At 42.4% G+C, this 27,754-nt stretch overlaps 1 protein-coding gene across 3 annotated transcripts in view; it reads left to right on the top strand.

Moving 5' to 3' along the window:
• The window catches only part of LOC139454461 (VPS9 domain-containing protein 1-like), a 44,334-nt gene that overhangs the window by 6,313 nt on the left and 10,267 nt on the right, over positions 1-27,754 (top strand). Inside the window, exons 4-11 of one of the 3 annotated variants that reach the window (XM_071236175.1) lie at positions 100-192; positions 5,039-5,189; positions 10,692-10,812; positions 11,498-11,560; positions 15,850-15,902; positions 20,357-20,444; positions 21,083-21,168; positions 24,593-25,741. In XM_071236175.1, coding sequence (XP_071092276.1) covers positions 100-192; positions 5,039-5,189; positions 10,692-10,812; positions 11,498-11,560; positions 15,850-15,902; positions 20,357-20,444; positions 21,083-21,168; positions 24,593-25,741 — 1,804 coding nt within the window. Of the gene's footprint in view, positions 1-99; positions 193-5,038; positions 5,190-9,755; positions 10,379-10,691; positions 10,813-11,497; positions 11,561-15,849; positions 15,903-20,356; positions 20,445-21,082; positions 21,169-24,592; positions 25,742-27,754 lie in introns of those variants that run through there. The other 2 variants (XM_071236177.1, XM_071236178.1) reach the window with 2 other exon arrangements.

Here is a 27,754-nt window from a genome sequence, read left to right as displayed (position 1 = left end):
ATTATGACTGTGATCAAGATGCTTCAGGGAAACATACACACTTGTCATTGCTGTTACTTGTTCACTGTTCTGTACTGTTTGTTTGTCGTGGTTCTGCAGGGGGCAGAGTCGTGGCCTCCAAGGAAGTCCTCCGTCACATCCAGCTGGGCCAGCAGTGCATGGACAGACTGGCCTCTCTCATACAGGCGATCGGTAGGTGCTGCAGTGTATGGACAGACAGGCCTCTCTCATACAGGCAATCGGTAGGTGCCGACTGGCTTCTCTCATACAGGCAATCGGTAGGTGCTGCATTGTATGGACAGACAGGCCTCTCTCATACAGGCAATCGGTAGGTGCTGACTGGCCTCTCTCATACAGGCAATCGGTAGGTGCTGCAGTGTATGGACAGACAGGCCTCTCTCACACAGGCAATCTGTAGGTGCCGACTGGCTTCTCTCATACAGGCAATCGGTAGGTGCTGCATTGTATGGACAGACAGGCCTCTCTCATACAGGCAATCGGTAGGTGCTGCAGTGTATGGACAGACTGGCCTCTCTCATACAGGCAATCAGTAGGTGCCGACTGGCTTCTCTCATACAGGCAATCGGTAGGTGCTGACTGGCCTCTCTCATACAGGCAATCGGTAGGTGCTGACTGGCTTCTCTCATACAGGCAATCGGTAGGTGCTGCAGTGTATGGACAGACTGGCCTCTCTCATACAGGCAATCAGTAGGTGCCGACTGGCTTCTCTCATACAGGCAGTCGGTAGGTGCTGACTGGCCTCTCTCATACAGGCAATCGGTAGGTGCTGACTGGCTTCTCTCATACAGGCAATCGGTATGTGCTGCAGTGTATGGACAGACTGGCCTCTCTCATACAGGCAATCAGTAGGTGCCGACTGGCTTCTCTCATACAGGCAATCGGTAGGTGCTGACTGGCCTCTCTCATACAGGCAATCGGTAGGTGCTGACTGGCTTCTCTCATACAGGCAATCGGTAGGTGCTGCAGTGTATGGACAGACTGGCCTCTCTCATACAGGCAGTCGGTAGGTGCTGACTGGCCTCTCTCATACAGGCAATCGGTAGGTGCTGACTGGCTTCTCTCATACAGGCAATCGGTAGGTGCTGCAGTGTATGGACAGACTGGCCTCTCTCATACAGGCAGTCGGTAGGTGCTGACTGGCCTCTCTCATACAGGCAATCGGTAGGTGCTGCAGTGTATGGACAGACTGGCCTCTTTCATACAGGCAATCAGTAGGTGCCGACTGGCCTCTCTCATACAGGCAATTGGTAGGTGCTGCAGTGTATGGACAGACTGGCTTCTTTCATACAGGCAATCAGTAGGTGCCGACTGGCCTCTCTCATACAGGTAATTGGTAGGTGCTGCAGTGTATGGACAGACTGGCCTCTTTCATACAGGCAATCGGTAGGTGCCGACTGGCCTCTTTCATACAGGCAATCGGTAGGTGCCGACTGGCCTCTCTCATACAGGCAATTGGTAGGTGCTGCAGTGTATGGACAGACTGGCCTCTTTCATACAGGCAATCGGTAGGTGCTGACTGGCTTCTCTCATACAGGCAATCGGTAGGTGCTGACTGGCTTCTCTCATACAGGCAATTGGTAGGTGCTGCAGTGTATGGACAGACTGGCCTCTTTCATACAGGCAATTGGTAGGTGCTGACTGGCCTCTCTCATACAGGCAATCAGTAGGTGCTGACTGGCCTCTCTCATACAGGCAATCGGTAGGTGCTGACTGGCCTCTCTCATACAGGCAATCAGTAGGTGCTGACTGGCCTCTCTCATACAGGCAATCGGTAGGTGCTGACAGGCCCCTCTCATACAGGCAATCGGTAGGTGCTGACCGGCCTCTCTCATACAGGCAATCGGTAGGTGATGACCGGCCTCTCTCATACAGGCAATCGGTAGGTGCTGACAGGCCCCTCTCATACAGGCAATCGGTAGGTGCCGACAGGCCTCTCTCATACAGGCAATCAGTAGGTGCTGACTGGCCTCTCTCATACAGGCAGTCGGTAGGTGCTGACTGGCCTCTCTCATACAGGCAATCAGTAGGTGCTGACTGGCCTCTCTCATACAGGCAATCGGTAGGTGCCGACTGGCCTCTCTCATACAGGCAGTCGGTAGGTGCTGACTGGCCTCTCTCATACAGGCAATCGGTAGGTGCTGACTGGCCTCTCTCATACAGGCAGTCGGTAGGTGCTGACTGGCCTCTCTCATACAGGCAATCGGTAGGTGCTGACTGGCCTCTCTCATACAGGCAATCGGTAGGTGCTGACTGGCCTCTCTCATACAGGCAGTCGGTAGGTGCTGACTGGCCTCTCTCATACAGGCAATCGGTAGGTGCGGACTGGCCTCTCTCATACAGGCAATCGGTAGGTGCTGACTGGCCTCTCTCATACAGGCAATCGGTAGGTGCTGACTGGCCTCTCTCATACAGGCAATCGGTAGGTGCTGACTGGCCTCTCTCATACAGGCAATCGGTAGGTGCCGACTGGCCTCTCATACAGGCAATCGGTAGGTGCTGACTGGCCTCTCTCATACAGGCAATCGGTAGGTGCTGACTGGCCTCTCTCATACAGGCAATCGGTAGGTGCTGACTGGCCTCTCTCATACAGGCAATCGGTAGGTGCTGACTGGCCTCTCTCATACAGGCAGTCGGTAGGTGCTGACTGGCCTCTCTCATACAGGCAATCGGTATGTGCTGCAGTGTATGGACAGACTGGCCTCTCTCATACAGGCAATCGGTAGGTGCTGCAGTGTATGGACAGACTGGCCTCTCTCATACAGGCAATCGGTAGGTGCTGCAGTGTATGGACAGACTGGCCTCTCTCATACAGGCAATCGGTAGGTGCTGACTGGCCTCTCTCATACAGGCAATCGGTAGGTGCTGACTGGCCTCTCTCATACAGGCAATCGGTAGGTGCTGACTGGCCTCTCTCATACAGGCAGTCGGTAGGTGCTGACTGGCCTCTCTCATACAGGCAATCGGTAGGTGCTGACTGGCCTCTCTCATACAGGCAATCGGTAGGTGCTGACTGGCCTCTCTCATACAGGCAGTCGGTAGGTGCTGACTGGCCTCTCTCATACAGGCAATCGGTAGGTGCGGACTGGCCTCTCTCATACAGGCAATCGGTAGGTGCTGACTGGCCTCTCTCATACAGGCAATCGGTAGGTGCTGACTGGCCTCTCTCATACAGGCAATCGGTAGGTGCTGACTGGCCTCTCTCATACAGGCAATCGGTAGGTGCCGACTGGCCTCTCATACAGGCAATCGGTAGGTGCTGACTGGCCTCTCTCATACAGGCAATCGGTAGGTGCTGACTGGCCTCTCTCATACAGGCAATCGGTAGGTGCTGACTGGCCTCTCTCATACAGGCAATCGGTAGGTGCTGACTGGCCTCTCTCATACAGGCAGTCGGTAGGTGCTGACTGGCCTCTCTCATACAGGCAATCGGTATGTGCTGCAGTGTATGGACAGACTGGCCTCTCTCATACAGGCAATCGGTAGGTGCTGCAGTGTATGGACAGACTGGCCTCTCTCATACAGGCAATCGGTAGGTGCTGCAGTGTATGGACAGACTGGCCTCTCTCATACAGGCAATCGGTAGGTGCTGACTGGCCTCTCTCATACAGGCAATCGGTAGGTGCTGACTGGCCTCTCTCATACAGGCAATCGGTAGGTGCTGACTGGCCTCTCTCATACAGGCAATCGGTAGGTGCTGACTGGCCTCTCTCATACAGGCAATCGGTAGGTGCTGACTGGCCTCTCTCATACAGGCAGTCGGTAGGTGCTGACTGGCCTCTCTCATACAGGCAATCGGTAGGTGCTGACTGGCCTCTCTCATACAGGCAGTCGGTAGGTGCTGACTGGCCTCTCTCATACAGGCAATCGGTATGTGCTGCAGTGTATGGACAGACTGGCCTCTCTCATACAGGCAATCGGTAGGTGCTGCAGTGTATGGACAGACTGGCCTCTCTCATACAGGCAATCGGTAGGTGCTGCAGTGTATGGACAGACTGGCCTCTCTCATACAGGCAATCGGTAGGTGCTGACTGGCCTCTCTCATACAGGCAATCGGTAGGTGCTGACTGGCCTCTCTCATACAGGCAATCGGTAGGTGCTGACTGGCCTCTCTCATACAGGCAATCGGTAGGTGCTGACTGGCCTCTCTCATACTGGCAATCGGTAGGTGCTGACTGGCCTCTCTCATACAGGCAGTCGGTAGGTGCTGACTGGCCTCTCTCATACAGGCAATCGGTAGGTGCTGACTGGCCTCTCTCATACAGGCAATCGGTAGGTGCTGACTGGCCTCTCTCATACAGGCAATCGGTAGGTGCTGACTGGCCTCTCTCATACAGGCAGTCGGTAGGTGCTGACTGGCCTCTCTCATACAGGCAATCGGTATGTGCTGCAGTGTATGGACAGACTGGCCTCTCTCATACAGGCAATCGGTATGTGCTGCAGTGTATGGACAGACTGGCCTCTCTCATACAGGCAATCGGTAGGTGCTGACTGGCCTCTCTCATACAGGCAATCGGTAGGTGCTGACTGGCCTCTCTCATACAGGCAATCGGTAGGTGCTGACTGGCCTCTCTCATACAGGCAATCGGTAGGTGCTGACTGGCCTCTCTCATACAGGCAGTCGGTAGGTGCTGCAGTGTATGGACAGACTTGTTTATTATAAAAAAGACAAGTGGTAAAAGACGACTATGCTTGTCGTTAAAGGCGACTAACGGGATTGGGTGGTCAGTCTCGCTGACTTGGTTGATGCATGTCATCGATCCCAATTGCTGGATCGATGCTCATGATATTAATCACTGGATTGTCTGGCCCAGACTCGATTATTTACAGACTGCCGTCATATAGCTGGAATATTGCTGAGTGCGGCGTTAAACAACAAACCAACCAACCAACCATCCAAAAGGAAAGTTGGAACTTTCTGTGCACAATTCAATTTAGCTGTGTTCAGTCTCAAGGTAACCCAGCTCTACATCGAAAACACATGTTTATTTCCTGTTTGACACTGAATTGTATTTTTCAGTTGCGACCCAGAAGTCCCCTATTGGTCAGCAGGGGGCACCTGCAGCAGAGAGAAGACCAGCTGACCAGACACTGGACCTCCGGCTGGCCACAAGGTTCTCCCAGCCTGTCCCACCTCTCAACCCTGACAACTCCCCCTATGCCTTCAGCAGGTGGCTTACCCATATACTCGCTTGTGCTGAGGGACATGCCATGTATTACAGGGGAAGGGGGAAAGGGGGGAGGGTAAAATGTTCAGAGACTGGGTGGTAGGGTAGGACCACATTCAATGTTAGGCCAGCCACAAGTAAATGTTTGATTTATGGAGGAACCTTCCCGAAATGGTGTACATACTGAAATTTTGAATAAAATTGATAAAATATATCACAAACAAAAGTCCAGATATTCATTGAATTGAACATGTTTTTATGACCAGATAGTATAATAATGGGATTAAATTGTGTACTTCAGTTAGGATTTGTTGACAGTTATATCCGGTGTTTGATGCTCGGTGTGATCAGCTCATAATGTTTTGTCAACCTTGAGTTTATCAAAAATGTAAGTAAATTTTGGGAGCCATGCGTTACCGCTCGCTATAACCGAGTTAGCGCTATATTGAAGAGTGCAATAGCGAGGGAACACTGAATATGTAAAATAATCAGACACCATGTATATGATCGAAAATGATTCTATTTCACCACTAGTATTGTTGTTGTTTTTGGAAATTAAATAAACCTGTTTGATGACCAGTCTTTCAAAATGGAAATTTATGGCTGAAAATGTATTCAGAATAAAAAATGAGCATCTTTGACACTGTTCAGTACAGTACAAGGCCCAGTATTTGAAGAAGGAGAATTGCTTTTGTTTAGAACTGCCATGGGTAACAATGGCCAGCTCCCTCGCCCCTGGAATACATGACTTGTCCCGTGTGTGCTGTGACACTAACAACTGTGCAGGTGAATTATGATATGGCTGTTATCAAGTTAGACTTACCAGCCCAATCATTAAGTTTTTACTTCATAAGCTGCTTTCTGTTGGGCTATTTCAGCCACCAACTGTTACCAACCTGATGTTTCTATCAGAGTTTGGGATCAAGTAGCATCGATGTGTCATCTGGATGTGTGTCCTCTTCCTCCTCGAGGATCAACCTGGACTCGGGATTCATTTATTTTTAGCAGTATTTTGTTTCAGTGAAGGCAAAATGGTTGGGAAATGGTAAAGACAAAATTCATGTTGACACGGTTTGATTGAACATTCAATGAAACCAGCGACCTGTCACTGGAGAAGCACTGCACTCAGCTGCTACACTGGAATCTGTCTAAACTGGATTTTTGTAGGACCGTTTTGTTAGTCTGGTTTAGACAGAGGTCCAGATTAGTGAGATTTAAGCAAGGGATACAGAAATAGAATTTTAAAGGTGAAAAGACATTTTGTTTAACGGTAAATTCAGGACTGTAAATCCAGATTAGTCAGAGTTCACTGACAGGTTTCATTGTATTACTGATGTGTGAATAATTTTTTTAAATCTTTATATGTTAAAAATCAAATATAACCCACTGAATTTATATAATGAATATTGTTTCATTGTTAGATTAACTGGCTTTAATCATTGCATATTCTTACAAACAATAATTACTGGTAACAGATGTATAGCCTGTGTGATTCATCAACAGTAACTGCTGTGCACCCACACTGTTTGTTGAGTTGGTTTCCTTAAAGGTACATGGTCAGATTGGCATTATATTAAAATTATATCTGTGTGAGGCATATGTAATATGTGAAAACATTCCATTCTGTGGTCTTTTTATACCCTTCCATCTGTAAAGATATCATTCATGACTATGTGAGAGCTAGGCAAATTTCAAGCCAGTCCACTAGCCCTAGACTACTAAATTGTGCTGTCGACAATTATAAAATCCAGTGATGGTTGTCATCCCTGACAAAGGTTACATAAACCCCCATATACCCTGAGTGATGCTGCTACAACGAATTTATCTTACCGACAGAAGAAATTCAAAATTTATAGAAAATAGCTGTTCGATTAAGTGGAGCTTTGCTTGTGCTATGTCACATGACCTGAAGTCACCCTGAAGTCATCCCTCTTGTCGGAAAAAGCGTTGGGCCTTTGCTTGGAAGCAGGGTGTAAAGAATTTATTCTACCTCTCAGAAAGCCACGTGCAGCTTGACTTGCTCCTGGTGGGGTATAAGGGATTTTATTTGCCTGCTGAGAAATATATTACCCTCCAAGGTGGGAAACATTGTATTTTATCAAGGTCACATGAACCAATCAGATTTCCTCATTCTGACATTGAGGTATGATAATAAGTTTTGCAAAAGGCATCTGGACCGGTTTTCAAAAATTAAAATTCTGAGGCTCCCAGTGAGTGCCACCAATCATTACATATTTCTCTGCTTGCCATAAAAGGCGACTAACGGGATCGGGTGGTCAGGCTCGCTGACTTTGTTGATGCATGTCATCGATCCCAATTGCGTGATGCTCATGACATTAATCACTGGATTGTCTGGTCCACTGGATTTACAGACCGCTGTCATATAGCTGGAATATTGCTGAGTGCGGCGTTAAACAACAAACCAACCAACCAACCAACCAAACATATTTCTCAGTGAGAAGATATCACTGTGCAGAGCTAAGGCAGTACTTGTGGACAATCACCAGGGAGGCTTCATAGCGTAAAAGAATCAGTGTGTTTACTTTTAGAATAAATTTCACTGAATATATTGATGATTATTTCAATTGCGCAAAACATGTTGACCACAGAATAATGAAATGGAAATCTGACCTTGTACCTGTAGAAACCAAACTTCCCAACCACACCAACCACACTGTAGAGTAAGTCCAGGTTGTGACAAGCAGGCCTGAACAATGAAACTGTCGATAATATCTATAGTTGAAAATAGATGCCATTGGTTGATGAAATGAGGTTTGTTAATAAACAAGACTCAAAAGAGCGTTGAAAAGTTCTAACGAACTGATATTTCAAATCATTTCTCATCCAAATTTCTAGCCAGAAAAACATGTTTACACATGTCAGAGGGGTACACAAAGTACGTAATCTAGACTACCAGTTGTCTGACTTTCATTTTTGTGGAAGCCTGGTGGCTGAGTGGGTTAGATTGCTGACTTTGTGTGCTGGCGATTAGGTGCCTCACTCTGGCAGTGTGGGTTTGAATCAAGGACGGGCTTAAGCCAAAAATGTTTGAGAATATATACTTTACTCAGAAAGTTTTATCCCAAATATGACATTTGTTAGAAAAGCATTTGTTGTGATATTGACAACCACAGAAATGTTTTAGAATATTGAGTAAATATTGACCTGATGTCAGAATCTCAAAATCTATATTTGACCCTGTAATAATGAATGCTAGGTATGATTGTATGATTCTTGTGCAAGTACGCAGTTTGTCATAGCCTGGGTTCACCATATGTATACCTTCCAACACATTGGCACCATAACAAGAGCACTGCATTTTTTCTTACACCCTTAAACTGACCCGTGAAGATTCCGGGGTAGAATAGGTCTTCAGCAACCCATGCTTGCCGTAAAAGGTGACTACACTTGTAAAAGGCGACTAACGGGATTGGGTGGTCAGACTCGCTGACTTGGTTGATGCATGTCATCAATCCAAAGTGCGTAGATCGATGCTCATGATATCAATCACTGGATTGTCTGGTCCAGACTCGATTATTTACAGACTGCTGTCATATAGCTGGAATATTGCTGAGTGCGGTGTTAAACAACAAACCAACCAACCATCCAACATCCATAAACTGCCAGTGCTTACAACTCTCTGAGAGAGCTTTCTGAGGCAGATTATGGTCAACTACCAATACTTGATATTGGAGTGAAATGGGGACTGGCGTGCCATGATGGCTGCAGAGAGGTACTGATGTGGGTGACAATGGTCAGCTCCTATATGTGAGTTAGTGAGGGAATGTTGTGTTATGCCCTATCAACAAATACAGCAGATATTAACAGCAGCTGTGTTTTGTCTTGTGGGCTAACATGCCCTGGCATTCATTGCTGCCATAATTAAGTTCAGCCTCATAATTCTACTTGTCTACCTGCAATTCAATTGTGTGGATCGATGCTCATGATTTCAATCACTGGATTGTTTGGTCCAGACTTGGCTATTTACAGGCTGCCATCATATAGCTGGAATATTTGCTGAGTGCGGGGTTAAACAACAAACAAACAAACAAAGCTGCAATTTATGTTCCTGCATTTGAAGCAGACATAAAATCATTAAACTCCAGACCCTCTGATTTGATTTGTTTGTTTGCTTCTTGAATATTGGGCACCCAGTACCTGATGTTTGTGTGTCTGATTACTGAGTCTCATAATTTAATAAAGTTGCCCCATTGGCACTCAGGATCAGAAGATATCCCTGGGATTATTGTGAGTGATTACCTCCATAATGGGAATCGTTGCTTATACTGGTAAACAGTGGTTTCCATGATCCAGACTTAGTTACATACAGACCGGACCCGTGAAGATTCCGCAGTAGAAAAGGTCTTCAGCAACCCATGCTTGCCATAAAAGGTGACTATGCTTGTCATAAGAGGCGACTTACTGGATCGGGTGGTCAGGCTCGCTGACTTGGTTGATGCATGTCATCGATCCCAATTGCGTGGATCGATGCTCATGATATTAATCACTGGATTGTCTGGTTCAGACTCAATTATTTACAGACCGCCGTCATTTTGCTGGACTATTGCCGAGTACCAACCAACATACAGACTGAGTGATATGGATGGAGTAGTAATGACAGTGGCATAACACAACATTCAATCACTCACTTGTTTTTAAGGGGTGGAAATATACATGTCATTACAGACTAATTCAAACCATGCAAGAACAAATTTTCTTTTAAACGAAGTTTGTGGAGCTACCATTTAAATCTTGTTGCATAAAACTGGGTCATTGAGCTGTTAAGCTGTGTACTGGAACCTTACTGCTTGCTCATTTCACATTGTACGAAACTAAATCAGCACCAGTATGATACCTTAGTTTTCCTCCCATAATCATGATAACACACAAGCTAGTTAATACAGTAAACATTGGTCTCTTGGAATTCTGGGTAAGAGTTACTCTCTAGCAACCTATGCTGCTCGTAAAAAGTGACTTAATTGATCGGGTGGTTGGGCTCAGTGATGTGTTTATGACGTGTCAAAATGGTGTGGTTCGTTGCTCAGAAAATCAATCCCTGGATGGTATGGCCCGGACTGGATTATTTTCAGGCTGCCGCCGTATGGCTGGAATGTGCTGAGGGTGATGTTAAGCAACAAACACACACTTTGCTAACGTAACAGTTTTCAACTGATGTCTCTTGGCACGTGAAGGTAAAAATGCTAGGTTACTGGGATAACTTGTTTTGACCAGGGCCCACTTACACAAAGTGATCTTAGCGCTAAGACTATTGTAAGCTTATGTTAAAGTATGGGGGTTACATCTGAGTGCTAAGATCGCTTTGTGCAGGTGGGTACTGGTCACAGGAATACTAAAGTCAGCTATACTACTCAAACAAAGTTAAGGACCATCCGATTCTTTCATGTTACTATTGTTAATCTGTCTTGCCATGTATAGTTTAGCTTGATGATGTGGCTAATAGACTCTGACCTGTTAAAGTGTGACAGGGTGACCTATTTTCTCCAGGAAACATGGCCCCAGCCCCATGGTGATCGCATACAAACAGAACCAACAGCTGATGTCTGCCTACAAGGCCAGGCTGGCCCGGATACAGAAGGGTCAGGCCACCAGTGTGGCCTCCATGCTGGTAGGTCACAGATGCATTTTTAGCTCACCTGACTAAAAGTCAAGTGAGCATATGTCAGGGTCTGTTTATCCAGTGTGTGGCGTGCATCCTGCATCCTCCATCGTAAACAATGTAGCTGAAACTTCACATGCTTGTTCCCGCCAGCAGATCTTGAAGACCGTACAGTATTTCTTAACCAAACTTGGCACATAGATAGGTCTAGTCGTGAACTGGTGCCTTTTGATAGTTTGAGATTTATTTTTGTTAAAAAAGAAGAAAATTCAAGTTTCCATAGCAACAACTTTGACTAGGGCTAGAAATGGCGTGTGTGTGTCTGTGTGTGTGTGTGACTTTGTCCTCTTGTTTATTACTGGTCACCGTGTCCAAGTTGGTATTGACGTCAACATGCCAGGAAGTAGGGGATTCCAGGTTAGAACTGTTCCCAAGCAATGCCTGAGTGGTCAGACCAGGTGACTTGGTGGAGTGTGTGTGTCACCTTATCACCACAGAGTGGATTGTGTGTCATGATATCAATCTGTAGATTGTCTGGTCCATACTCATTTGCAGGCTTCTGTCACATAGCTGGAACATTGCTGAGTGCGGTGTTAAACAATGCACGAACCAGAGGTAGTCTGGAGAGTACTTGTACTTGTGATTATCTGGAAGGTGCTGACCAAGATATATGTGGAACATGATTTCCTTCCAGAGTCTGACTGTCCAGAGGAAGATGGCGGAGAACCTTGCTATAGCCAAGATCCATGAGGAAGCTGTATCCTTTCCTGTGTCACACAAGCACCTGTCTGATCTAAAACAGTAGTAAACAAGCACCTGTCTCATCTAAAACAGTAGTAAACAAGCACCTGTCTGATCTAAAACAGTAGTAAACAAGCACCTGTCTGATCTAAAACAGTATAAAACAAACACCTGTCTGATCTAAAACAGTAGTAAACAAGCACCTGTCTCATCTAAAACAGTAGTAAACAAGCACCTGTCTCATCTAAAACAGTAGTAAACAAGCACCTGTCTGATCTAAAACAGTAGTAAACAAGCACCTGTCTGATCTAAAACAGTAGTAAACAAGCACCTGTCTCATCTAAAACAGGAGTAAACAAGCACCTGTCTCATCTAAAACAGTAGTAAACTAGCACCTGTCTGATCTAAAACAGTAGTAAACAAGCACCTGTCTGATCTAAAACAGTATAAAACAAACACCTGTTTGATCTAAAACAGTATAAAACAAGCACCTGTTTGATCTAAAACAGTAGTAAACAAGCACCTGTCTGATCTAAAACAGTAGTAAACAAGCACCTGTCTCATCTAAAACAGTAGTAGACAAGCATCTGTCTCATCTAAAACAGGAGTAGACAAGCACCTGTGTCATCTAAAACAGCAGTAAACAAGCACCTGTCTGATCTAAAACAGTAGTAAACAAGCACCTGTCTGATCTAAAACAGTAGTAAACAAGCACCTGTCTCATCTAAAACAGTACTAAACAAGCACCTGTCTGATCTAAAACAGTAGTAGACAAGCATCTGTCTGATCTAAAACAGTAGTAAACAAGCACCTGTCTGATCTAAAACAGTAGTAAACAAGCACCTGTCTCATCTAAAACAGTAGTAAACAAGCACCTGTCTGATCTAAAACAGTAGTAAACAAGCACCTGTCTCATCTAAAACAGTAGTAGACAAGCATCTGTCTCATCTAAAACAGGAGTAAACAAGCACCTGTCTCATCTAAAACAGTAGTAAACAAGCACCTGTCTCATCTAAAACAGTATAAAACAAACACCTGTCTGATCTAAAACAGTAGTAAACAAGCACCTGTCTGATCTAAAACAGTAGTAGACAAGCATCTGTCTCATCTAAAACAGTAGTAAACAAGCACCTGTCTGATCTAAAACAGTAGTAAACAAGCACCTGTCTCATCTAAAACAGTAGTAAACAAGCACCTGTCTGATCTAAAACAGTAGTAGACAAGCATCTGTCTGATCTAAAACAGTAGTAAACAAGCACCTGTCTGATCTAAAACAGTAGTAAACAAGCACCTGTCTCATCTAAAACAGTAGTAAACAAGCACCTGTCTGATCTAAAACAGTAGTAGACAAGCATCTGTCTGATCTAAAACAGTAGTAAACAAGCACCTGTCTCATCTAAAACAGTAGTAAACAAGCACCTGTCTCATCTAAAGTAGTATTTCTTAAACAATCTTGCAGCTGGGAAATCCTCTTGACTTCATTGGGAAACACCCTGCTTTGCTATCACCAAGACAAATGAGTTTTCTGTCAGAGTTACGATATCTTATCTTTCAATGTAAGTTGTTAAGATTTATCTTAGCTAAGATCGTTTTGAAAATCTAGACCCTGCATCTCACAATGTGTTGTGACTGGAATACCGTTCAAAGTGGCATTAAGCCCAACTTACTCATTTACATCATTAAATGGCATTTTAGAAGCTGTCCTAATAATGAAAACAGAGTTGACTTGTGGATTGCAAATTATTTAATTACTTGCTTCACAGGAAACATTGCATTGGTAGTTATTTAGAATAAAGCTGAAATCCAGTTGAAGTCGACTCCATCTCCATTGTCTTAGAGTAGCATGGTCGTATTTTGACTTAACAAGATCAACATGGAAAATGTGATTTTAACGAGCACATTCTTAATCCTCCATAAGGGGTCATTATCACTATTGTTGTAGCGATTCACAAACGACTTAGTGCTAGCTGTGAAGTGCCTGTAGTCTTTTCTGTGCCTGGTATTATCTAACAGGATGAAGTGGTGTTTTAGTGTCACATAGGTTTTTACTGGTGCCCTCACACAGACCCCCTGCTCTAATGTATTTTATGCAAGACAGCAGTTAACAGCAGTGACACTTGACCTTACACAGATCAAAGACTGTTTGAGACACATGAACGTGCGCATACATGCATGCATGCACACATGCACAGAGCGATGTCCTAAGGTCCATCGTCATCAGGGTTAGAAAATACTCTTGTCCAAAAGACTAATTTAGGACTAGTAATTTTAGAATCGAGGTGGTCTGACTGACTGGTGTGAAATGTCAGCCACATTATTTTGTTATCCTATGACCATAGAATTATTGGCCTGGAATTGACAAAATAGTTAGTAAAACAAATATGTCAAAACTTCCTCTTGGCCTCTAAGACCAGTTATTTTTTATTGCACTGGCCAAGATATACACAAGGGAAAAGGATATATTTGCCAAATCCTTGATCTTGCATCGGCTTCATCACTTTGGCTAGTTAAAGTGTTTGCATGTCCTGTGGATAACCCTTGTAAGATTCCCCACATAGGTGCAATGTGCAAGGCCCATTGTTAGCGCACCAGTTGTGTTATGTCTTAAATATTGCTGAAAGTGGCGTGAAAAAACAAACTTAATCCCTCCCTCATTGATCACCTACATGAAGCAAAGCTGTAGTTCCAGTATTTATGTAACTGTTGTGATAGTGTGTCAGACATTGACCCAGTTAAGGACGTTGACCCAAAGGATTTGATACCATTCCCTTAATGAACTGAAAGGCAATTAGCATATCACCTAATTAATTGTATTGGTCTCCTTGGGGACAGTTTGAGCTCCCTCACATAGTGCTAGTCACTTTCACGGCAAGTTATACACCAGCTGTTGGACACAACAAATAAAGAACTTGTCATCCATGAGTTCTCTTCCTTACGTGTATTACTTCTAAATGCCTTTCAAAGACTAGACTACAAACATGTCCTGGATATGTGAGAAACTCATCACAAGGCCCTACACTTTAAAAAATCAGTTATCATACTTTATCAATTTTATTAGTCGTGTTCTTTGCAGAGAGTAAGCAATTAGTTTGCTGCTAATGACGGCAGTTTTCAAAAAGGTGACAGCCATGTGATAACTGTTAGACAAAATGGCCTGTCTGTCAGCTGTGCAAGGTGCAAATGGTAGTTACTGCTGTACAGCACTGACCCTTCCGATGTGATGTTACCAGGACATGAGGGGTATGAGTTGTCGGGGATGTGACTCTGATCACATCTGTCCAAGACGATCCTCAAAAAGATTATGGAAAAGGTTCTGATTATTGGGCAAAAACTGTGAGTATTTTATAGTCCCTTTACTCAAGTGTGTGCCCTATGGTGTTTTACTCCTTGTTTGTTGAAATTATGATCAAATTAGAAGCAATTTATTATATTACAGAAAAGGATATGATATTAATTCAGTACTTTACGGATGTGAAAGCCTATCATCTAAAGCAGTCCTGGTGGACAGGAAAATCTAAAAATTACCAATCCCCCTAATGTTTGTCAGTCCCAACTTTCAACAAACAAAAAACATGAAACTTACCTGGTTTTAATTCTTTCAACATCATGTTCTATGCAATGATGCCATCTCTGAAGTAACTTAAATGTTATTTCCTAATGTTTGTCAGTCCCAACTTTCAACAAACAAAAAACATGTCAAAATTACCTGGTTTTAATTTTTTCAACATCATGTTCAATGCAATGATGTCATCTCTGAAGTAACTTAGTTAGAACTACTATAAATACAGTCACAATTTTCTCGAAGCAAAGCAAAATATTATTTCCTTTCATTAAAAATAGACAAAGGGAAACCCTGATGGAAACAGACCAGCTGACTTTGTTCGAAAAATATGCTTATATAAAATAACAAAGATTTATAAAGTACATTACTTGCCGGTACACAGTGACTGGCAGTCATGAATTACCGGTCCAAGCCTAAATTTACCGGTAAAAAACTGGTAATTACTGGTAGGTGGGAACACTGCATGGTGAAACGTTTTTGCTGCCCCACCATCTAACCTAACTGATAGTATGAGGTAAGATTTGCTTCCAGTTACTGACCAGCAATATTTCTTCAGGTCTAACATTGAATTTAGTGTGTATATAATAGTGCATTCTTAGTTTTGATTTTATTTTTTCAGGTAACTGTAGCTCTTACCAAAATTAAAATGCTAACTGAGCAGTAATTACAAGTATATTATCCTAATTTACTTATTTAAGCCAGTAACATGTATAGTTCAGCTGTTTTTCCTGACATTATACAAGCTTGCCAAAAAGATGAACGAGAGACAGAGCCGACTCGAGGAACAAGCTCAAAGGTGAGCACCCTGTCAGTGTTACGTTATCGTGTCTTGTTTCACTGACAGAGAGAGAGTGAGAGAGCAATGTAATCTGCCCTGTGGCAAACATTCCCCTATCATTGCTGGAAAGGAAAGACTGTTCTTGCAGCTGCTGATGTGTTAGTTGTTGTCCTTGACTGTTGAAACTTGTCAACATTGTCAAGCAGACCCCTGTCTGTGTTTTCTCAATGGAAGTTATATGCCCCGGGTATCTGCTTAGGATATGAGAGGGTGACATTGAAGGTTAGGGTAACTCGGTTTAAACTGCTGCCCAAAAGCTTGTTTATCAACAATATTGTATTTGGGAATTTGGCAAAACTATGTACACATGACCTCAAGGATTTGATACCAGTGAAGATCCTGGGGTAGAATAGGTCTTCAGCAACCCATGCTTGCCGTAAAAGGCGACTCTGCTTGTCGTAAAAGGCGACTAACGGGATCGGGTGGTCAGGCTCGCTGACTTGGTTGATGCATGTCATCGATCCCAATTGCGTGGATCGATGCTCATGATATCAATCACTGGATTGTCTGGTCCAGACTCAATTATTTACAGACCGCCGTCATATAGCTGGATTATTGCTGAGTGCAGCGTTAAACAAGAAACAAACCAACTAACCAAATCTAGGATTTGATGTCAATTGCTTCAACTTTGGGTGACCTTTGTGTCAGGGCAAGGTCATTGGGGGTCACATTATGAAACATGATTTGAACCTAGGGACATTCCGGTTTGATTCATGGAAGGAAAAGTACATTGTAAGCAATTAATATATATCATTAATAGCTAAATTAACTGATGGCTGTCATGTATCATAATTGTGTGGGCCTGTGAAGATTCTGGGATAGAATAGGCCTTCAGCAGCTGTAAAAGGCGACTATGCTTGTTGTAAGAGGCGAGTAACAGGATCGGGTAGTCAGGCTCGCTGACTTGGTTGATGTATGTCATCGATCCCAGTTGCGTGGATCGATGCTCATGATGTCAATCACTGGATTGTCTGGTCCAGACTCAATTACTGCTGGAATGTTGCTGAGTGCAGCGTTAAACAACAAACAAACAAGCATAATTGTGTTAATTGCCAAGGTCACTATTGATGTCATTCATTGTGAAATGACTTGTAATTACCATATTCGACGTAATAAGCACCCCGCTCTAATTAGCGCCGATGGCGATATTTGCTAATATATTGGCTCGTGAACAATCCCAATTAACACCCTTTTCGATTGATCAATGTACACAATACTTATTTATTTGCGCTCGTGTGTTATATGCACCCTTAATTATGGGCAATTAAATTCTGGAAAAATATATCTCTCGTATATAAACATTCCAGGCTGTCAGCATAAACCACGAAATTTATCTTTCAACTCTGTTTTTTTTTTGACAAAATAATATTCTAATAAGAGCCCCCTATTTCTAATTTTGAGAGCACCCTGGGTGCTTATTACGTCGAATACAGTAGTTTCATTAGTAAAGTATAGTCACAGTGGTACTTACCCGGTAGACTTCATATTTGTGGCACCATCTAAGTTACGACGAGAAATCTTCTTGTATGTGATGGGTCATACTGATAATGGTCGTTCATTGCAACCAATACCCTGAGACGATGCAAACTTTAGTCTTATGAATATTGATTGGACAGTGCTTGACAGAAATGATCACGAGGATATGAACAAGAATGGAGTAGAATTTGACTTATGGCCACCCAAGTTCAAGAACACAAGATAGCTTATTGTAAAACATGGGGTTCATCTCTGGAAAAAAATTTCCCCGGCAAAATAAGACATTTTGCAATAATTGATGAGGTCATGTCAAATATCATGGTTATTCAGACATAGAGGGGCTTGTTAAAAATATCATTCAGATTATATATGTAGAGTATGCCTCACATTTGTAACACCTGATCGTCAAGGTGATTTGATGTGCCCAGATCACTTGGAGTGTAACAATATGTAACTATCGATATATTGCAATTGCTTACCCCACAATTGCATTATATAGATAGGAATTTACAAATACAAAGGAATTTACAAATACCAATAGTATTGTCGATGGTATGCATTACAATCAATAGTTTCAATAGTCGCAGTTAGTTAATTATTGTACCAGAAAATGTTCTTACTGTCGAATTTCAAACCTGCTGTGTGTTGATCAGCAAAGATTATGACAGCTTCCAATTAGAGTTACTTCCCTTTGGTTTGAGTAGTGACATCAAGGAAAATGGACGACTTTGACATTGTCGGCAATACTTTGATTTATTTTTATTACATTGCTAAAAAAAATATTAATCTTTAAGGTTGGTTTCACACTATTGCAATACTATTGGAGTGGTTGACAACTATCGTAATTCTATTGCAATACAATCGCAATAGTGAAAATAGCCCAAATAGTCATCCCTACTTGTCACACACATCAATAGTGTATCAATATTACCTGTGTCAAACATGGTAGGGCTTCAACAGTTCCAAAAATGTGGACTCGAGTACCCGATGGGTAAGACTCGGCTTGTGCTCGAATACCCGCAATTATACATCTGTTCAATAAAATTGGCAATTATCCTATCGTATACAAATTGAAAGAGTCACAATGACAGTAAACCATTGTGAACGCGTATCAAATAAAATACCTTTGAAATTTGTATGCTAATTCGCTGAAGCTTCATTGAAATAAGAATTGTTAACTTAGGAAAAGAATACTCATGAATAAAAAAGTTACATAAAGACACGTTTCTATTAACTTATTGAGAGTCGACCAAATTAGAGTTATCTCCCTTGGTCGACTACTCAAGTCCTTCAAACTGGACTGTCTCACTAAACTCAGCCCATGCCCGAGTACTCGACTACTCTTTGAAGCCTTAAAACATGGTGGGCATGGCAGCAATGTCACTCTTATTAATGTCAAAGTAGTTTCCTCTCCTACATTTGCACTAAGTTATGAGACTTAGATTGGCAGTAGACAAACAACGGCCCATCAGCATGGCCGCGAGTGACTACGAACCAGTGTGTACTTGGCAGGTGTAAGCCGGCTTGTGCGTTGATGCATAACTTGAGCCCAGTTTGTGTTCTCTTTCATGACCAGTTAACATCCCCCCAAACGACTTGATTTGTCTGTTGACCTGGGCCAGTCGGCTGTATCCCACTTTAGTCCAGCCAAGGTCAGGGACAGTTCAGGAGGGTGACACTGTATTGTGGTCTCTTTCTGATACTGAAAAGTAATGTAGTTTTCAGTTTAGATATTCCACAGGAAATTAATCAAATACAGGTGATGTTAATTACATTGGAATGAGATAGAGGAAGGGAAAACTTGTGATTTTGTTTTGGATGAACAGAGACCATATAATAGAATATAATCTAATATATGGTCTCTGGAATGAAGAAACCGAAACCGAATATTGTCTTTGCTTTGAATTAACATTGATTTCATTATGTATACTACTTAAAAAGAACACAAGTTCTGTCATATTACTGTAGTTGATCTGTCCTGCCATGACGGATTAACTGTAGCAATATGATCGAATCAGGTGTTTGATAACTTCTTTTGAGTAGTACATTTCTTGTTACACCAAACTAAAATTTCAGTCTGGTGTATGTCATGCCAATTATTTTTGAATCATGGCTTTTTGTATGGAGACCAGATATGTTTTTAGCTACAGGTGCAAAGCCAGATAAATAATAACATAATTTAAACTACCGTATTCGACGTAATAAGCGCCCTGCTCTAATAAGCTCCCACGCTGATATTTACTGATATATTGGCCAGTGAACAATCCCAATTTGCACCCTTCCGATTGATACATTTTCACAAGACTTATTTATTCGTGTTTAATACGCACTGGTGTGTTATATGCACCCTTAATTACGGGCAATTAAATTCTGGAAAAATATACCTGTCGTGTATAATAGGCACATACTTTTCTTTTGTATCATTTCAGGCTGTCAGCGTAAACCACGAAATTTACGATCTTTCAACGCTTTCACCAAAATTATATTCTAAGAAGAGCCCACAATTTCTAATTTTGAAAGCGCCTTGGGCGCTTATAATGTTGAATATGGTATCAGCTAAATATTTGTTGGCATTTTCAATTGGCATTTTTTTGTTTACTATCATTTTGGATAAAATTCCAGGCCCCTCTCTCTCTCCCTCTCCCATTAAATGGTTGGTCCCTGATATGTCTTTGTGCATTTGTGGACGTTTATAATGAACACACTTATAACAAACTGACAGATATAATGTACTGGTTTTTTATCCTGGTCATTTGCTTTGTTTATCCTGTATATATGATTAATACGAACTACGGTTATAACGGACTAAAATTAGTGGCCCCTTTGAGTTTGTTATAACTGTATTGTATCTTTGAATTGACTTGCATGTTTTATTAAAGAGAATTGTCTTGTGTGTTTTGTGCAAGAGAAGTGACATGCATGTGTTTGTGTGGCAGGAGATTTACAGCTCCCACTGGAATGTCTGAAGAGGAACAGGAACAGAGGCAGATATACAAGAAGATTCTGGAGTATGAGCAGGATGCTGTAAGTTACCCCATTGCTGAGAGACGGAGCAATTACTCTGGGTTAATACTGAAAAAGTAAATGCCTATCAAAGAAGAAATCCTTAAGTAGCTCTATAATTCAGGTCATAGTCAATAGCTGGAGACAATAATGACTCACTATCTGTCATCACCACAAATAGCTATGTGGCATTAAGCAATAGTTGAATGAAAATATGTTCATTTTACAGGAAAATATTTTTTAAAAAGTAAAATCCAAAGTGGGAAGTATTAGAGGAGTCAAAGATCACATGACTAAAACTCAACTCACCATGCAATTGTGCCACAATTATATTTTTTAAACTGAATCTTATTTGTAGACACATTTGTTATCACTGTCAACCAAATCAATCAAAACAAAGGTCAGAGGTTCGAGGTCTCATTGCCTTCAGTTGCTGTGATACCGGGGTCTGCGGTCCTCTTTCTCCAGTGCTTACCCTGTGACTGGTCGGAAATGTTTGTGAGTTCCGGCAAGAGTAACTCAAAGACTGTTTTGTTGAAGAAGGCCCTAGTTGTTTCAATTTTCCCATTTTAGTTAGGTTTCATGTCAGTATTAAAGGAATTAGACCTTACATAATTACTGCAACAAACTATTCAGTATTTACAATATTCTTTTTCCAGAAGTGGCTGGTAACTTGGAGACAGAAGCTTCAGAGTAACCCAGAGGATGAGATCGTTATCAACCAGCTGATACAAGAGATACTCCGGTGTGTATAGACCAGATGATACAGGAGATATAGAGATATGTTCCCCATGGGGATTCCAGGGTAAAATATGCCCCAGCATCCCCTGCTGGTAGTTAGAGGCGACTTAATGGATTGGGTTGTCAGGCTTATTGACTTGGTTCATTGCCTGTGAAGATCTGGGGTAGAATAGGTCTTCAGCAATCTGTTCTTGCCGTATAAGGCGACTATGCTAGTCGTAAAAGGATCAGGTGGTCAGGTTTGCTGACTTGGTTCATACATGTCGTCGTATCCCATTTGCGTGGATCGATGCTCATGATGTCAATCCCTGGATTGTCTGGTCTAGGCTCGATCTTTACAGACAGCCATCATATAGCTGGACTATTGCTTAGTGCACCATTAAACAACAAACAAACAAACATCATTGCATGTATTGTAACTTGATAGCACGGACTGGTGCTTATTATCCCCTGCGGGGCCAGAATGGCCAAAGGGGGATTATGTCGTGGCGCAGGCAGTCCGTCCGTCTGTCTGTCCTTCCCACAGAGGGTACTAAGCTTGTGATATCAACTCCTCCTACAGTTTCCAGAGAATATCCCTGAAACTCTACAATCAAGATGTTGACATGTTGATGATACGCATATCGCAGTCCCGTTTCATTTCAACTATTTTGAAAGAGTTACTGCCCCTGTTTTACGGAGCTTCATATGCCTTATTGTGAGAGAGAGTACTAAGCTTGTGAAATCAACTCCTACAGTTTCCAGAGAATATCCCTGACATTCTACACACAAGATATCGACATGTTGATAATTCGCATATCGCAGTCCCGTTTCGTTTCGACTAATTTTGACAGAGTTACTGCCCCTGTTTTACGGAGCTTCATTTGCCTAATTGTGAGAGAGGGTACTAAGCTTGTGAAATCAACTCCTCCTACAGTTTCCAAAGAATATCCCTGACACTCTACACACAAGATATCGACATGTTGATGATACGCATATCGCAGTCCCGTTTCATTTCGACTATTTTGACAGAGTTACTGCCCCTGTTTTACGGAGTTCATATGCCTTATTGTGAGAGAGAGTACTAAGCTTGTGAAATCAACTCCTACAGTTTCCAGAGAATATCCCTGACATTCTACACACAAGATATCGACATGTTGATAATTCGCATATCGCAGTCCCGTTTCGTTTCGACTAATTTTGACAGAGTTACTGCCCCTGTTTTACGGAGCTTCATTTGCCTAATTGTGAGAGAGGGTACTAAGCTTGTGAAATCAACTCCTCCTACAGTTTCCAAAGAATATCCCTGACACTCTACACACAAGATATCGACATGTTGATGATACGCATATCGCAGTCCCGTTTCATTTCGACTATTTTGACAGAGTTACTGCCCCTGTTTTACGGAGCTTCATATGCCTTATTGTGAGAGAGAGTACTAAGCTTGTGAAATCAACTCCTACAGTTTCCAGAGAATATCCCTGACATTCTACACACAAGATATCGACATGTTGATAATTCGCATATCGCAGTCCCGTTTCATTTCGACTAATTTTGACAGAGTTACTGCCCCTGTTTTACGGAGCTTCATTTGACTTGTTAAAAAAATTCATGCGGGGGATGTTGTGCTGTCAGAGCAATCGTGTTTTATCAATCACTGGACCCAGACTTGTTTATTTACATGGTGCTGTATAACTGGAATGATGCTGAGTCATGTGTTAAACAACAGACAAACAAATGCAGAGATATACAGAGTTGAGATCTAGAGCACTGCCAGGATCTGCTTGTTCGCTGTGATTATGATCCTTGGTTTGTCAGCACCATTGTGTTCCTTGGATTGTCAGCACCATTATGTTCAGCCCTATGCTTGTGTTCCTTGGATTGTCAGCTCTGTGCTTGTTTTCCTTGGTTTGTGAGCTCTATGCTTGTGTTTCTTGGATTGTCAGCTCTGTGCTTGTGTTTCTTGGATTGTCAGCTCTATGCTTGTGTTTCTTGGATTGTCCGCTCTATGCTTGTGTTTCTTGGATTGTCAGCTCTGTGCTTGTGTTTCTTGGATTGTCAGCTCTATGCTTGTGTTTCTTGGATTGTCCGCTCTATGCTTGTGTTTCTTGGATTGTCAGCTCTGTGCTTGTGTTTCTTGGATTGTCCGCTCTATGCTTGTGTTTCTTGGATTGTCAGCTCTGTGCTTGTGTTTCTTGGATTGTCAGCTCTGTGCTTGTGTTCCTTGGATTGTCCGCTCTATGCTTGTGTTTCTTGGATTGTCAGCTCTGTGCTTGTGTTTCTTGGATTGTCAGCTCTGTGCTTGTGTTCCTTGGATTGTCAGCTCTATGCTTGTGTTCCTTGGATTGTCAGCTCTATGCTTGTGTTTCTTGGATTGTCAGCTCTGTGCTTGTGTTTCTTGGATTGTCAGCTCTATGCTTGTGTTTCTTGGATTGTCAGCTCTGTGCTTGTGTTTCTTGGATTGTCAGCTCTATGCTTGTGTTTCTTGGATTGTCCGCTCTATGCTTGTGTTTCTTGGATTGTCAGCTCTGTGCTTGTGTTTCTTGGATTGTCAGCTCTGTGCTTGTGTTTCTTGGATTGTCAGCTCTATGCTTGTGTTTCTTGGATTGTCAGCTCTGTGCTTGTGTTTCTTGGATTGTCAGCTCTGTGCTTGTGTTTCTTGGATTGTCAGCTCTGTGCTTGTGTTTCTTGGATTGTCAGCTCTATGCTTGTGTTTCTTGGATTGTCCGCTCTGTGCTTGTGTTTCTTGGATTGTCAGCTCTATGCTTGTGTTTCTTGGATTGTCAGCTCTGTGCTTGTGTTCCTTGGATTGTCAGCTCTGTGCTTGTGTTTCTTGGATTGTCAGCTCTATGCTTGTGTTTCTTGGATTGTCAGCTCTGTGCTTGTGTTCCTTGGATTGTCAGCTCTGTGCTTGTGTTCCTTGGATTGTCAGCTCTGTGCTTGTGTTCCTTGGATTGTCCGCTCTGTGCTTGTGTTCCTTGGATTGTCCGCTCTGTGCTTGTGTTCCTTGGTTTGTGAGCTCTGTGCTTGTGTTCCTTGGATTGTCAGCCCTATGCTTGTGTTTCTTGGATTGTCAGCTCTGTGCTTGTGTTCCTTGGTTTGTGAGCTCTGTGCTTGTGTTCCTTGGATTGTCAGCTCTGTGCTTGTGTTCCTTGGATTGTCTGCTCTGTGCTTGTGTTTCTTGGATTGTCAGCTCTATGCTTGTGTTTCTTGGATTGTCAGCTCTGTGCTTGTGTTCCTTGGATTGTCAGCTCTATGCTTGTGATGGACATCTAGGGCCCTGTCAGTCTTGCTGGGATATAACTGAAATACTATTCAGGCAGTCGGGTAGCAGGTACATTTATGGAGTCCTCTGATGCGATATTGCTGGAATTGCGGCATGAAAACATACTCTCTCACTGTTCAGAGTTGCATTCCTATCTCACTCATTCATTTTGATGTATTTTCAGGTGTTCAGATCATCCACTGACTCAACTCTTGAAGTCTTACCAGTACAAGATTTACGAACGACTCTACCCATTAGTGTCAAGCAAGATGATGAAACTGAAGGACATAACAGTGCCACTGCCTGTGTATCTTTACCCTGTTGAGGAGATATCTGATGCAGGGAGTAGCAAGGAACAGCCTTCAGATACAGGTGCTTCTGGGAGTGTAATGGAACAGCCTGGAAGTGTTCAGGAATACAATAGTGATGATTGCAATAACTCAAATAATGGTGAGAATTTAGAAAGCAATTCAACAGATTCTAGTCAAGAGCGTTTGGATGAGGATGTGAACGACAGACAAGATGTTATGGCTAAGGGTGATACAGATATTAGCCATTTGGAAAATAATAATACAGTGCCACAAAGTAAAGTGAAATCTAGTCATGAAAATGCAGATGATTTCAGTTGTGATGATGAAACTGAAGTCACCCGAATCCTGTCGGAAGCAGACTCAGTGATTGGGGATGATGCGAGTTCTGGCGGAAATGAGGAAGGTTCTGTGAAAGAAATGGACGAAATCTGTGAAAATTCAAAAGAAGTTATCGAAAGTGCTATTACGAAAGGGAAACAGTTAGAAAAACAGCTGACACTTGAAAATGAAAAAGTTAAAACTTTCCTTCAGAGGGTTTCCGAATATGAAAAATATAATGAGGAAAACATGGACGATTTGTTTGACAATGAACTGGATGATGATGTAATTGAAGATGATCCACCAGAGACAAACGTTTCCCACGATCCACAAAGAGCATCACAGTCATCGGTCCTAGACAATGGCCACTCTGAAAGCACTGACAATCGGCTCTCAAAAGGTATTCCCAAATCCTTATCTATGGACTCTGGTTCAAGTGTATCAACTCCAGACAGCTTACTCAAGCCATCACGATCAGTAGACTCATTATCCAGCTCTGAAATGACTAAATTGGCAAAGGAGGCGTATCAGAGACATCTGAGCGGTATTTCCCAGGATGTGCACTGCTTCATGGAGAAGCTACTGGTCATGTTTACCATTGCGTACGAGCACCTGGACTCACCCACGGGCAGGGATCAGTGCTATGCTTCTTTGGAGGAGCCCTTCTTCAAACCCATATGGAAATACCTACTTGCTCTCTTCAGGTAGGGTGTTTTGAGAAATTGTGGTTTGAGTTGAATCAGAGACCATATGTTGATAACCAGAGATCCTATAGAGAGTCTTGTGGCTCTATTTTTGAAAATTATATCCAGGGTATTCATCAACAACCTGGTCTTAAAAGACCGACCATTTGATATTCTGGGTGGGAAGGGAGCTGGGATTCTGTATCGAGATAAGATATTTTATCAGCTACAGCTGCAATACCAGATATTTTTTTTATTTAAAATATGAGTCTAATTCTTTTTATGGGAAAAACACCTTGCAACAATGTAATGTTTGTTGCATGCAATATCTACTTTTTTTAAAAGTCTGAAGGATGATTATTTTTTTATTTTTCATGATTTTTTTAGCACAATTTATCTTTTTCGCTAAAGTCCAAACAACACTCCAACCTGCTTGAGGTTTGACGTATGTCAGTCACAAGGAGTCGTTTCGACAATTTTGCAAGAATTAAAATTCAAACGAAAAGCGCAAGTTCCCATGAGGGAAGTCTGAAATGGACCAGAGAAATATGCGCATGCGACTCGTGATAATCATAATAATCATAATCATGTAGTCTTTTAAAACATGTAATTGATATACATAATCAAGTCAATTGGAGAAAATTCTAGATGTGCATCTTGGAAAATAACAAAATGACGCTGCATTTGTTTTGTCAACACTGCTCCCATGAGGCATGTTGCATTACACTTTCATAGCCATGGTACACGATATGGAGTCTGTTGTAGTAAATGTGTACAAATCTTTATACTTGAGAGAGATAGAGGGAAAACGTTTTATAGTTTAGATAGGAGGTATTACCGAACTGCCACAGCTCTGGGCCTTTCACTCCAACAAGTCTACCGTATGATGACTAAAACACAGAAGGTAGGGTTCATCTCACAAAAAAAACTGGGACATAGAAGGATATTAGACAGCTTTGATACATGGGTATTTATGCCAACAGTGTAAAGCTTTATGAGCACTTACTTGTAGTAGAATTTGGGACGGAATTTTTGACCCAGGTAGACTTCCTGGTGGTCTCTGACCGAGGCGATTTCAAGGGAAAATATTCCATACTGTCTAGGTCACATTATCTCCAGACCATTCATGACTATCGCAGTCAGGGCTTCCAGGTCATTTCACTCACTAGATGTGGCTACTAATGCAGTACATCGGGGGTATATAACGTTTCGTCTGTCCGTCCTTCCGTCCGAGCTTTTGTACGGCCCATAACTTTTTAACCATGCACCCTAGCCTCACCAAACTTGCTACACACATTTACCACAATGAGTACTTGCGCCTTTTGCTAGTTTGAAGATTCTGAACTTTTTAATTTTTGCCGTTTCCATGGACACATTAAGAAAATTAAACTTTTAGGGTGGGTGTTTTGTACGGCCTATATCTTTTTGACTATGTACCCTAGCTTCACCAAACTTTCTACACACAATAACCACAATGAGTACTTGTTCCTTTTGCTAGTTTGAAGATTCTGAACTTTTTAATTTTTGCCGTTTCCATGGACACATTAAGAAACTTAAACTTTTAGGGTGGGTGTTTTGTACAGCCTATATCTTTTTGACTATGCACCCTAGCTTCACCAAACTTTCTACACACAATAACCACAATGAGTACTTGTTCCTTTTGCTAGTTTGAAGATTCTGAACTTTTTAATTTTTGCCGTTTCAATGGACACATTAAGAAACATCAAGAATGTATGTTGTGCTAAGCATTGATTATCCCACACTAGATTAAAATATATTTGCAAAAACGTGTTCATTTCAAACATAATGCATCCTCATGGGGTTACAAAGGAAAGGGCAGTTCCTCTGACTTAAAGCAACAGGTATATTTCATTAATTAACAAACTATGTACTATTTGTTGTTGACTGGGGTATGTGAGCTTTGCTCACCTCTTTCTTGTTGGTACCCATGTCAACATATCCCATTGAGTACAAAAACAACAATATTTTGAGACCACCCCCAGCTTAATGGAGGGGCTTCTAATGGTCCTTACG

This window comes from Haliotis cracherodii, unplaced genomic scaffold (genome assembly GCF_022045235.1).
Source record: "Haliotis cracherodii isolate W230 unplaced genomic scaffold, xgHalCrac1.p SCAF_10, whole genome shotgun sequence".
NCBI lineage: Eukaryota > Metazoa > Mollusca > Gastropoda > Lepetellida > Haliotidae > Haliotis > Haliotis cracherodii.
Note: the sequence above shows the minus strand (reverse complement) of the source record. Positions and strands in the feature narration are given on the sequence as shown.